At 36.2% G+C, this 13,160-nt stretch overlaps 1 protein-coding gene across 4 annotated transcripts in view; it reads left to right on the forward strand.

Moving 5' to 3' along the window:
* MED13 (mediator complex subunit 13) overlaps positions 1-13,160 on the forward strand; it is a 232,951-nt gene that overhangs the window by 188,839 nt on the left and 30,952 nt on the right. For all 4 annotated transcript variants that reach the window (XR_013535714.1, XM_078373689.1, XM_002748181.6 and 1 more), the window contains 5 exons: positions 2,390-2,511; positions 4,495-4,585; positions 4,724-4,938; positions 5,218-5,414; positions 6,463-7,379. Coding sequence is in view for 3 of the 4 variants with exons in the window: in XM_078373689.1 (XP_078229815.1) it covers positions 2,390-2,511; positions 4,495-4,585; positions 4,724-4,938; positions 5,218-5,414; positions 6,463-7,379 (1,542 nt within the window). In the remaining variant the exon portion in view is untranslated. The remainder of the gene's footprint in view (positions 1-2,389; positions 2,512-4,494; positions 4,586-4,723; positions 4,939-5,217; positions 5,415-6,462; positions 7,380-13,160) is intronic.

A 13,160-nucleotide genomic window follows, 5' to 3' on the forward strand; every position in this document is an offset into this window, starting at 1 on the left:
TGGGAAAAGACTTTTTTGGATATGACCTCACAAGCACAGGCAGCAAAATGAGATTACATCAAACTAAAAAGCTTCTGCACAACAAAGGAAGAAGTCCCCAGTGAAGAGACAAGCTATGGAAGAATATATTTATAAGCCGTGTATTTGATAAGGGGTTAATATCCAAAATACATAAGGAGCTCAGTCAGTAGCAAAAAAACAACCCAATTAAAAATTGAGTAAGGGACTTGATTAGATGTTTCTCGAAAAAAGACATACAAATGGGTAACAGGTATATGAAACAGTGCTAAACATCACTAATCATCAGAGAAATACAAATTAAAACCACAATGAGATATCACCTCATGCCTGTTATAATGGCTGTTATCAAAAAGAGGAAAGCTGTGTTGGTAAGAATGTAGAGAAATGGGAATCTTTGTTCACTGTTGGGAGAAAAGTAAATGTTGTACAGCCATCATGGAAAACAGTATGGAGATTCTTCAGAAAATAGAACTGCATATGATCTAGCAGTCCTGCTACTGGACATATATCAAGAGAATGTGAAGTCAGTATGTTAATACTGGTATCTGCATTTCCATGTTCATTGCAGTATTATTCTTAGTAGCCAAGATACGAAATCAACCTAAGTGTCCCATCAGTGGGTGACTAGATTTTAAAAATGTGGTATATATACACCAGTGAAATACTGTTTGGCCTTAAAAAGAGAAGGGAATTCTGCTATTTGTGATAACGTGGATGAAGCTGGAGGACATTATGCTACATGAAATAAGCCAGGCACAGAAAGATAAATACTGTATGATCTCACTTTCATGTGGAATCTAAAAAAATTGGACTCATGGAAGTAGAAAGTAAAGTGGTGATTACCAGAGACTAGGAGTTGGGGTATTGGGGAGATGGCCAAAGTGGACAAAATTTCATTGGGAGGAATAAGTTCAAGAGATCTATTGTAAATTCTGGTTACTACAATTAATAATACTTTGTATATTTGATAATTGAGAGTAGAATTTAAGTGTTTTCACAGAAAAATAAGTACCTGTATATGAGATAATGAATATGTTAAGTAGCTTGATTGAGCCATTTTATAATACATACATTAAAAAAAAACCTCAGAAACAAATTGGGTTATTTGGCCTCCTTATCCTAGGGTATTCCCTGGGATATAGGAAACATGTAAGCCACTTCTTGTGCCTGCGGTACAGCTTTCTCAAAATGTGAAACATATACTACATTCTGGAGTATCCCTGAGATGGAGCTTCAAAATTTTGGTTTTTAATAAGTATCCTAGATGGATTTTTACTTAAAATTTCAAAGCTGCAGCTCTAGTGGATCTTTAGAACTGACACACAGAGGCACTGGGAAAGTGACTTTTCTCTTTCTGAAAACGAGGATTATCTCAAGTCAGTTGACAGAATGATTTGGACAGTTATGTATCAAATTGTTTTTCTTGTGCAGGAATATATTGGGAGTTTAATTTTCATTGGAATTGGGATTATGTATTTGTTCCCCTAAAATGGGGCGGGAGGGAAGGAAAATAAAATTGTAGTACAGTAACTAAGAGGTAATATTTATCTAGTACTTAAGCACCTAGCAATGGGCAAAGCATATTAACCTATATTCTATTACATTTAATTCAGTTCTTGGTATTGAGGCACAGAGAGGTTAAGTAAGTTGTCGAGGGTCATACTGTTAGTAGTGGAGCTGGGATTCAAATTAAAGTCTGGCCCAAGAGTTACCTCTTAATCATTGTTCTGTTCTTCCTTTACATTTCAGAAAGAGAAAAATACAGGCTGGGTGAGGTGGCTCACACCTGTAATCCCAGCACTTTGGGAAGCAGAGGCAGGCAGATTGCTTGAGCCCAGGAGCTCAAGACCCGTTTGGGCAACATGGCAGAACCCCAACTCGAGAAAAAAAAATTAACTGGTTATGGTGTCTCATGCCTAGTCTCATCTACTGGGGAGTCTGAGATGGGAGGATTGCTTGAGCCCGAGAGGTCAAGGCTGCGGTGAGGTGTGATTGTGCCACTGCATTCCAGCCTGGTGGTAACAGAGTGAGACACCATCTCAAAAAAAACTACAAATATGTGTGTGTATTTAATTCACTTTTCCTAAATAGAATTTATATTTTTATTTAATATATTAATTATTCATGTAGAGTACTTAGCTATTTTATGGATTACTTGACCTTCTAGTGAGCTTCCTGGAAAAGGTATAAACCCCTTATACCTTTATAACATTTTTTCTATTAAAAACACTTTCTAGATTTTAAATAATAAATTACAGTTTCTTGTTGCATAGTACCCTATGAACTTAAAGTTACATGTCTAATTTAAACAGAATAATACTTATTTGATCAGTAGTAGCAGTTTTATTTTTCTGATTGACTTTTGTAGATGCTCCACGCCCTACTAGTCATGCCCGTCCTCCATCAACAAGTTTGATTTATGACTCAGACCTGGCTGTCTCTTATACTGATCTTGATAATCTCTTCAATTCTGATGAAGATGAACTAACAGTGAGTATCTCATTAATAAATAGGAATATATTGATTTTATGTACATATTTTTTATTCTTTAGAAGTGATTTATGAGTTTAATACTATGATTTAGCCCTGAACAATGAGAAATATTTCATAGTAAAGTCTCATTGGTTTCTTTTTTAATCTCATGTTTGAGTAGTCTTGCCATAGTGTCACCTATAAACTTTGAGATTTTTGTTTCTCCTTTTGTTTTTACATTTGGGAAACACATGATTAACCTTAATTTGAGCTCTGCTGTATGTTCTATTTTGCAGTTTTAGGAAGCAGAATTATTTTCCTATTTGATTCTGTAGTTTGAGAAATGACCCTGGAATTTACTCATTCAGAGAACACATAAATAATTGACATTAAAGTTATTTGCTTTGTCAATTTATTAAGGAATACCAGTTCTTTTGAATTTGTTTGACATCACAGCTATTATTATAAGACAGATACATGATATAGCAATGAAAGAGGAAGAAAAAGTAATATTTGATCTTTAACACCCATTTGCAGAGAAAGGTGAAGATAAAAGAAATTAAAGCTTAAAATGAGATTCCCTAGAATGTCAAGTCTCTGGCAAATTAATGAATTGGGTGCTGCATTATCATAAAAGGGAATTCCTTTTCATCTGCATAAAGGTAGCTTGGAAACTTCTATGGTACATTTGGTCTTTCTTTTCCTATATAATATGCATTTATTCCTCTCAGCATATATATCTATATATGTATATGTATGTATATGTGTGTGTATATGTGTATATGTACACATATACACACACATATACATACATATACATATATATATATCAGATACATAAACTTTTACTATATATCCCATAGTGTAGTACATTTTAGAACACCCTTCACTAGGCAAATATATCCTTGAATGTTTTGACACATTCATACTATCTACTACCATTCATGTATCAGCTGTGGTTCCTCTAAGATAAAAAGGTTGTAGTCAGAATGTGGTCTGCATAGTAATATTTATCACAAACTGTCTAACAGAAGACATGGAACAAATGTTAGCTCTGAAAACATTGGTAATAGCTTGGAAATAGTAAAGCTTGTTTGTTCAATGTACTAAAAGTTAGGAAAACTATTGCTTTGTCATTAGATCTTCTGAAGTTTGTACTTAGTTTTACCTGTTACAGTATTTTTATAGGAGTAAGGAGATTATTAAAACAAGGTAAAAGTATAAATAAGAGTTCAGAGAAGTGGGTGATTGAATATATAGGAAAAACACAAACCTTAATGTATTCAACTTAAGGAGACAAATGCTTTGCAAGTATCTTTTACTAAGAAGCATTTCTAATGTTAATTACAACTCCTTCTTATTGCAGGTTTTCTTATTTTTATTTATTTTATTTTATTTTGAGACAAGAGTCTCACTCTGTTGCCCATGCTGAAGTGCAGTGGTGCAATCTTGGCTCACTGCAACCTCTGCCTTTCAGGCTCAAGCAATTCTTGCGCCTCAGCCTCCTGAGTAGCTGGAATTATAGACATGCCCCTACACGCCCAGCTGATTTTTTGTATTTTTAGTACAGATGAGGTTTCACCATGTTGGCCAGGCTGGTCTCAAACTCCTGGCCTCAAACTGATCTGCCTGCCTCTGCCTCCCGAAGTGCAGGGATTTTAGGCGTGAGCTACCACGTCCAGCCTCTTTATTTTGGGTTTTAATTTAAGATTAACCTTATTTGTGTGTATTTTGAAAGTATTGGTCATTTTCTTTCGAGGAACTTTTCCCTTTTAATTTGGTGGCTTACCAAATAAGTATTCAGAGAAACTAATCTGGAGTCAATGATTGTCTAAGAAATACTTTGTATCTTTCAACACTAGTATGTATTTGGCTGTATCAAATTCAAAATATTACTTTTAATGAACTGGCTTTACTTTTAAGTTATTTCTGAATGATTAGTATTTTGAGATCACATTGGGTGTAAAATTTTAGTTAAGTATGTGCTTTTTTTTTAAATAGCCTGGATCTAAAAAATCAGCGAATGGATCAGATGATAAAGCCAGCTGCAAGGAATCAAAGACAGGAAATCTGGACCCGTTATCTTGCATAAGTAAGTGTCCCACATCTGTGCTTGAGATAAATTTGCAAACTTTTAATTTCAAAAAAGCTCCCCACTCCCTTTGTTTTAAACACAGAGTCACCTATTTTTAGTCATGCATTAAAATGTATGTTTTTATTAAAAATATAGGCACTGCAGATCTTCATAAAATGTATCCTACACCACCATCATTGGAACAACATATTATGGGATTTTCCCCAATGAATATGAATAATAAAGAATATGGTAGTATGGATACAACACCTGGAGGAACTGTTCTAGAAGGAAATAGTTCTAGTATAGGACCACAGTTCAAAATTGAGGTTGATGAGGGATTCTGTAGCCCCAAACCTTCTGAAATTAAAGTAAGTATTTTTTTTCCTAGAAGAATAATTCACTTCTTATATTTTCTTAGAATTAGTTTGTTGCTGTATTCAAAAATTCTTTGATAGTATTTGCAGTTTTGTGGCTGAGGACTGAATTATTGTGTCACAATTACGATTGCATTTATGGAAAGAATAGGATTGCATTTATATTTTATGCTGTTTATAGAAAGGAAAAAAGGTCCAGAGCTTGTTTGAGTTTTTTGTTTATTTTTTTCCCAGAAGATAAGATACTAAAAACCTACCATCTTTATATTGTAGGATTTTTCTTACGTCTATAAGCCTGAAAATTGTCAAATTCTAGTGGGATGTTCCATGTTTGCACCTCTAAAAACTCTACCAAGCCAATATCTGCCCCCTATCAAATTGCCAGAAGAGTGTATTTACCGTCAGAGTTGGACTGTTGGAAAATTGGAATTGCTTCCTTCAGGGCCTGCAATGCCATTCATCAAAGAGAGGTAGGATTTATGTTATTATAATAGTATATGAATGCTTATATAGCTTTAATTTTTTTTGTAGATTTACCTGGCATGCTGGAAAAAGAAAATTGGTTTTTGAAAATTCCAAAAATTATTTCTGATTAATCAAGTATAATGATTGGCGAGGAACAGTGGCTCATTCCTGTATTTCTAGCACTTTGGGAGGCCAAGGTGTGTGGATCCCTTGAGGTCAGGAGTTTGAGACCAGCTTGGCCAACATGTGAAACCCTGTCGCTACTAAAAATAGAAAAATTACCCAAACCTGGTGGCGTGCGCCTGTAGTTCCAGCTACTTGGGAGGCTGAGGGACAAGAATCACTTGAACCCGGGAGGTGGAGGTTGCAGTGAGCCAAGATCGCACCAGTGCACTCCAGCCTGGGCGACAAGAGTGAAACTTCATCTCAAAAAAAAAAATTACAGTGGTTAATTGGGTATAGATAAACTATTGGAAAATTTATGACTGTTCTGCTTAATTTGTATTCAGAAGCACCTTTTCTTTTGGGCTGCAATTTAAAATCACTCCCATTTTTACATTTGCCATATTTTCCATACTTTTCACATTTTACCATATCTGAATTTGTCAGTTTCAACTTGAGGCAAAAAAAAAAAAAAAAAAAAAAACAACTGAATTTGAGATGTCTTATAGTGCACCTTAAAATTGCAGTTTTTCCCTATTTACACATAAGCATCTCTAAAATCTTTTTTTTTTTATAGTCAGTAGCATCTTATAAGTATTTCTAGTAAATGAAATTTATAGATAGTAAATATAGATGTTTAGGTATGTATTAGTGTATACAGAGTTTATTAATGATTTTTGAACTTGATTGATCCTTAGCCCACACAATTACTTAGAGTAGATAGGTTAACCAGAAATGAGAATTGACTCTACTTGTAATTCTTGCAGTACTTGCCCTTTCATAATTTCCTATGTAATTGAAAAACATTTGGGACATTTTTAGTTGTATTTCACATTACTAATATGTTCCTTAATGTATGTATTTTATTTTCTTTTACCCTGGTGATGATAGTGATGGAAGTAATATGGATCAAGAATATGGCCCTGCTTATACACCTCAAACTCATACTTCTTTTGGAATGCCTCCTAGCAGTGCACCTCCTAGTAACAGTGGAGCAGGAATTCTTCCTTCTCCATCCACCCCTCGGTTTCCAACTCCAAGGACTCCAAGGACTCCTCGGACTCCTCGTGGAGCTGGTGGACCTGCCAGTGCTCAAGGTTCCGTCAAATATGAAAATTCAGACTTGTATTCACCAGCTTCCACCCCATCTACATGCAGACCCCTTAATTCTGTTGAACCTGCAACTGTCCCTTCCATCCCTGAAGCACACAGTCTTTATGTAAACCTCATCCTTTCAGAATCAGTTATGAATTTGTTTAAAGACTGTAACTTTGATAGTTGTTGCATCTGTGTCTGCAACATGAATATCAAGGGTGCCGATGTTGGAGTTTACATTCCAGATCCGACGCAGGAAGTACAATATAGGTGTACCTGCGGCTTCAGTGCTGTCATGAACAGAAAATTTGGAAACAATTCAGGATTATTTCTTGAAGATGAACTAGATATCGTAGGGCGCAATACAGATTGTGGCAAAGAAGCTGAAAAACGTTTTGAAGCTCTCAGGGCTACCTCTGCTGAACATGTTAATGGAGGACTAAAGGAATCTGAAAAATTGCCTGATGATTTGATGTTATTGCTACAAGATCAGTGCACTAATTTATTTTCACCCTTTGGAGCAGCAGACCAAGATCCTTTTCCTAAAAGTGGTGTAATTAACAATTGGGTGCGTGTTGAAGAGCGTGACTGTTGCAATGACTGCTACCTTGCATTAGAACATGGGCGTCAGTTCATGGATAACATGTCAGGAGGAAAAGTTGATGAAGCACTTGTGAAAAGTTCATGCTTACACCCCTGGTCCAAAAGAAATGGTAAGTATGCTAATAAAATACTTTCTTGTTTGCTTATTTCCCTTTAGTTGTATGACTTTGCTTTTCTTTCTTAGGAAAAAGTATTTAAGGCAATTTCCCATGTAGTAAATAAAGACATTTAAAGTTGGACTTAAAATTCTTTTAAGGATGACGTTTTTAAAGGGAGAATTTCTTAGCAGTTTTAGTTTAATTTCACCAACAAAAGTATTGTTGTTATAAATCTGTAATTATATACTTACATAGGAATATAAAAGGCACTTTGCATCTGTTTATTAGCACAACATTGCTAGTTTTCTGCTTTATTCACATTCTTCCACTCATTAAATATTTGCTGGACACCTTGTATGTGCCAGGTATTTTCCTAGGTTCACCGTTGAACAAAACACACATATTCTTTTTTTTATTTAGATACTTTATTTTTTAATATTTTTTATGCACTTAAGGTTCTGGGGTACATATGCAGAACATGCAGGATTGTTGCATAGGTACATACATGGCAGTGTGGTTTGCTGCCTCCATCCCCGTCACCTATAACTGGCATTTCTCCCCATGTTATCCCTCCCAAACTCCCTACCTCCTGCTGTCCCTCTCCTAGGACCCCCCTCAACAGACCCCAGTGTGTGATGCTCCCCTCCCTGTGTCCATGTGTTCTCATTGTTTCAACACCCTCCTATGAGTGAGAACATGTGGTGGTTGATTTTCTGTTCTTGTGTCAGTTTGCTGAGAATGGTTTCCAAATTCATCCCTGTCCCTACAAAGGACACAAACTCATCGTTTTTTATGGCTTCATCGTATTTCATGGTGTATATGTGCCACATTTTTCTTGTCCAGTCTATCATCGATGGGAATTTGGGTTGGTTCCAGATCTTTGCTATTGTAAATAGTGCCGCAATGAACATACGTGTCAAAGCACACATATTCTTTGCTCGTTTTGAACCTATAATTTAGTGGAGAAGATAGGAAATAAAAAATTGAAAATTTTCTTGAGTTATCATTATGAAAAGCTGTGGATCTGGGTGAAATAACCTAAAGAGTAATTGTAGATAGAGCAGTACAAGGATGGGGCTGGCATTTAGAGATGGGGAGGGAGAGGAGGAGCCAGGAACAGAAATTGAGAAGAATGTTGGAGGAAAACCATGGGAGTATGGTATCCTAGAAATCAAGTATAGGGAATCTTTAGAAGAGAGTGATCATCTCTATCAATACTGTGATACATTAAAGTGAAAACTGAGACAGGCTATTAGATATGACCACATAGAAGTTGTTGGTCACCTTGATAGGCAGTTTCAGTCAACCTGATTAGAGTGGGTTCACAGGAGAATGGGATAAGAAGCAAACTTAGACAATTTGGTGGGGACTTTTGCTATAAATAGCAGAGAAATTGGATAATAGGGTTAAAAGAGAGGTTTATTATTATTTTTTAATGGGTGCATTGGGAGTGATCATATAGAAAGGAATTTAATTGACAAATATGGCTTATGCCTGTAATCCCAGCATTTGGGAAGCTGAAGCAGGCAGATCATTTGAGCCCAGGAGTTGAAGACCAGCCTGGTGAACATGGCAAAACCCATCTCTACTAAAAAATACAAAAATTACCTGGGCGTGGTAGCACATGCTTGGTGTCCCAGCTACTTGGGAGGCTGAGGTGGAAGGATAGCTTGAACCTAGGAGGTGGATGATTTCGTGAACCATGATTATTATACCACTGCACTTCAAGCCGTTTGACAGACAGAGTGGGACTCTGTCTCAAAAAGAAAAAAATGGCCATGTAACGCAAGGTTGAAAGAATTAAAAATCAGCCCATCAACAGGAGAATAGTTAAAAAATCATGATAGTACAGATGGAATGTTATATGGCTTCTGAAAATGGATACTTTTGTATATAACAAATAGATGAATCTTAGTAATAGTATTGAGGAGAGGAAGAGGGAACAAATCCCAGAAGATTACATATAGTCAGATACCCTTTAATAATAACTTTAATATGTTACCTTTAATAAAGTTCAGAAACAAACACAACTAAATGTATTATTTACATGCACATAAAATTGAGGATATTGGTTAATTCTTGAAATTTCACGTGTCCAAAAATGACCACAAGATAGGATAGGAAGAAACATTTAATAAGACTGTTTTGGTAATGTTCTAGTTCTTGGACAGTGAGATTACAGTTGTTCATTTTATTATTAAAGGAAATTTTTGAACTATGAGAGCAACCTATGGACCAGTGATTAAGTTAATGTACATGACATAATTTCAGCATTTATCCAATTATTTATTCTGAGGGACCAAATTTAAAAAGGGAAAAATATAAATAAATTTCATAGGTGTTCAAAAAAAGGGAAAGATTATTTTAAGCCATATAGAGTAGTTAAAAGCATAGGCTGTGGACTCAGACTGCTTGGGTTTGAAACATGACTGTAGCACTATATACTACCTGCTACCTTGGGCCAAGTTAGTTAAACTTTCTGTGCCTCAGTTTCTTAAAATAGGGTCAATAATGGATTTATTTTACAGGGTATTACAAGAATCAAATGAAATAATACATATAAAACAGAACAGGCTGGGTGCAGTGGCTCACACTTGTAATCCCAGCACTTTGGGAGGCCAGGGCAGGAGGATCATGAGGTCAAGTGATAGAGACCATCCTGGCCAATATGCAAACCCCGTCTCTACTAAAAACATAAAAATTAGCTGGGCGTGGTGGTACATGCCTGTAGTCCCAGCTGCTTGGGAGGCTGAGGCTAGAGAATTGCATGAACCCGGGAGACAGGGGATGCAGTGAGCCAAGATTGTGCCATTGCACTCAGGTGTGGGCGACAGAGTGAGACTCCATCTCAAAAAACAAACAAACAAAAAAGAGCAGCTGATCCCCCCACCTTGGCCCCCATAGTGCTGGGATTACAGGCACGAGCTTCCCAGGAGTTTGAGACCAGCCTGACCAACACGGTGAAACCCCATCTCTACTAAAAATACAAAAATTAGCTGGACATGGGGGTGCATGCCTGTAATCCCTGCTACTTGGGAAGCTGAGGCAGGAGAATCGCTTCAACCTGAGGTGGAGGTTGCAGTGAGCCAAGATGGCGGCACTGCACTCCAGCTTGGGCGACAGAGCGAGACTCCATCTCAAAAAAAAACAAAAAACAGTTTTTGGCACATAGTAAGAACTCAAATGTTAGCAGTGGTAATGACTCTTTACTTATTATTGTTTTGTTTTTAAGAATCAACTTATTTGCCAAATAATGGAAAATACTGAGCTTTACCTTAAGGGTGTTTTTTGAATAACAGTAAGCAATGATGTAAATATAAAGCTGCAGACATAAAAATTAATTTCTTCTTAAGAACTTGTCCAAAGAAAGTAATTTAGTACAAGAAAGAGAGAAATGAGGCCAGGCACCATGGCTCACACCTGTAATCCCAGCATTTTGGGAGGCCAAGATGGGAGTAATGCTTGAGACCAGGAGTTTGAGACCAGCTTAAGCAACATAGCAAGACCCCGTCTCTACCAAAAAGAAAAGAAAGAAAAGCCTTTATATTTCAGTTAAAATTTTTCAGTATTAAAAACAAATAATGTTGGAAAACATAAATGTGTAATATTAGAATACTTTGATTAAATTATAGTAGCATCATAAAATAGTGGCAAGCTCCTGCATTAAAGCCCTTGGCCTAACTGTTTCCTTTTCCTTGGATGTTTGTTTTCCAGGTATTTATGTGGATAACTCTGTCTCCTTTAAATCTTGTCAGATGTCATCTTCTCCATATAAAATTTTAAACCCTTCTTCGTGTTCTCCATCTTGCTTTGTTTCTTTCCATAGTGTTCCTGTTACCTTCTAATATAACAATACAATTTTTTAATTGTTGTTTCCTACTCCCATTAAGTATACTCTACAAACTTCTGTGTATAGGCAAAGGTTTTTGTCTATAAACACCTAGAATAGTGAACACAGTAGATGATCAGGATATTAAAATAGTTGTTTGGATTTATTTAGTTTTAACATCTTGAAAGAAGGTATGTTTGAATTTAAAAGTCTACGAAGTATAGTTTGTATATTTTAATGGCAACATTTATTTTGCTGAAGATAGAAAAGGCTCTGTTCTAGTTAGAAAAAATACATACTTGCTGAACAAAAATTAATACCATACAATTTACCCATGTAAAATGTACAGTTTACTGCTCTTAGTATTCAGAGTTGGACAGTCATTAACACAGTTTTAGAACATTTTCATAATAAACCCCCTACCCTTTAGCAGTCACTGCCTTTTTCCATCCAGCCTTCTTTCCTAAGCTATAGACAACCATGAGTGTATTTTCTGTCTCTCTAGATTTGCTGCTTTCGGGCATTTTATATAAATAGAATTATATGCTGTATGGTCTTCAGTGACTGGCTTTTTTCACCTTGCATAATGTTTTCAAGGTTCATCCATGCTACAGCACATAATAATACTTTATTGCCAAATAATATTCCATTGTACGAAGATACTGTATTTTATTTACCCCCTTCATCAGTTGATGGACATTTAGGTTGTTTATACTTTATGGCTGTTATGAATATTATGAATAGTGCTCCCGTGAACATTTGCATACAAGTTTTTATATGGACTTGTTTTTATTACTCTTAAGTGGACTCACTGAGTCATATTCTATTTAATTTTTTTTTTTTTTTTTTTTTTTTTTTAAATGGAATCTCGCTCTTGTTGCCCAGGCTGGCATGCAGTGGCACAATCTTGGCTCACTGCAACCTCTGCCTCCTGGGTTCAAGTGATTCTCTTGCCTCAGCCTCCCAAGTAGCTGGGATTACAGGCATGCACCACCATGCCCAGCTAAGTTTTGTATTTTTTGGTAAAGACAGGTTTTCACCATGTTGGCCAGGCTGGTCTCAAACTCCTGACCTCAAGCAGTCCACTCTCCTTGGCGTCCCAAAGTGCTGGCATGAGCCCACTGCGCCCAGCCAATAAAATTTTTAGGTATAGGAAATTAAGGCCAATAACGATAAATTAGGCAAAGGTAATAATGAATTAAAATGGAATGATTTAATATAGCAGTGTGCTTAAACAGGTTTATGGTACAACTGGACCATTCTGGGGGCCACATTTATTTTATCAATATCATTCAATGATTTTTCTTTGAGCCATTGGACATTGATGAGGAGCACCTTTCTGTATCAGCATTCTGATAATTGGTCAGAAATGCAGGTCATAATTTGATAATCTATACATCTTTAAGATGTATACGTTTATAAATATGGATAATATACTTTTTAGCAGTGTGAGCAAGTTACTGTATAATTTCTGTATTTTAGAGTTGTTAAAGTCTACTTTTTTTTTCAAATTAAGCTTTATTATAACCAGTCCTATCTATTCAGTTTACCATAATAGTGCTAATTATGGGATATAGTTTCAATGTGAGGCAGACTTCTTTCTGGTAAAATATCTACAGCACCAAAACAGCCAGCATAAATGCAAAAATAAATTTATTTGATTAATTTCTAAGTTTGATTAATCAGCTAATGAATGAATATGGAGATAAGTTAATTTTTTTTGCCTTTGAAATGAAGTCTTGCTCTGTCACCAGGCTGGAGTGCAGTGGCACAATCTGGGCTCACTGCAACCTTTCCCTCCCAGTTCAAATGATTCTTCCGCCTCAGCCTCCCAAGTAGCTGGAACTACAAATGCGCACCACCATACCTGGCTAATTTTTTTGTATTTTTAGTAGAGATGGGGTTTCACCATGTTGGCCAGGATGGTCTCAATCTCTTGACCTTGTGATCCGCCTGCCTCGGAC

Source organism: Callithrix jacchus, chromosome 5 (genome assembly GCF_049354715.1).
Source record: "Callithrix jacchus isolate 240 chromosome 5, calJac240_pri, whole genome shotgun sequence".
In the NCBI taxonomy this organism is placed as follows: Eukaryota; Metazoa; Chordata; class Mammalia; order Primates; family Cebidae; genus Callithrix; species Callithrix jacchus.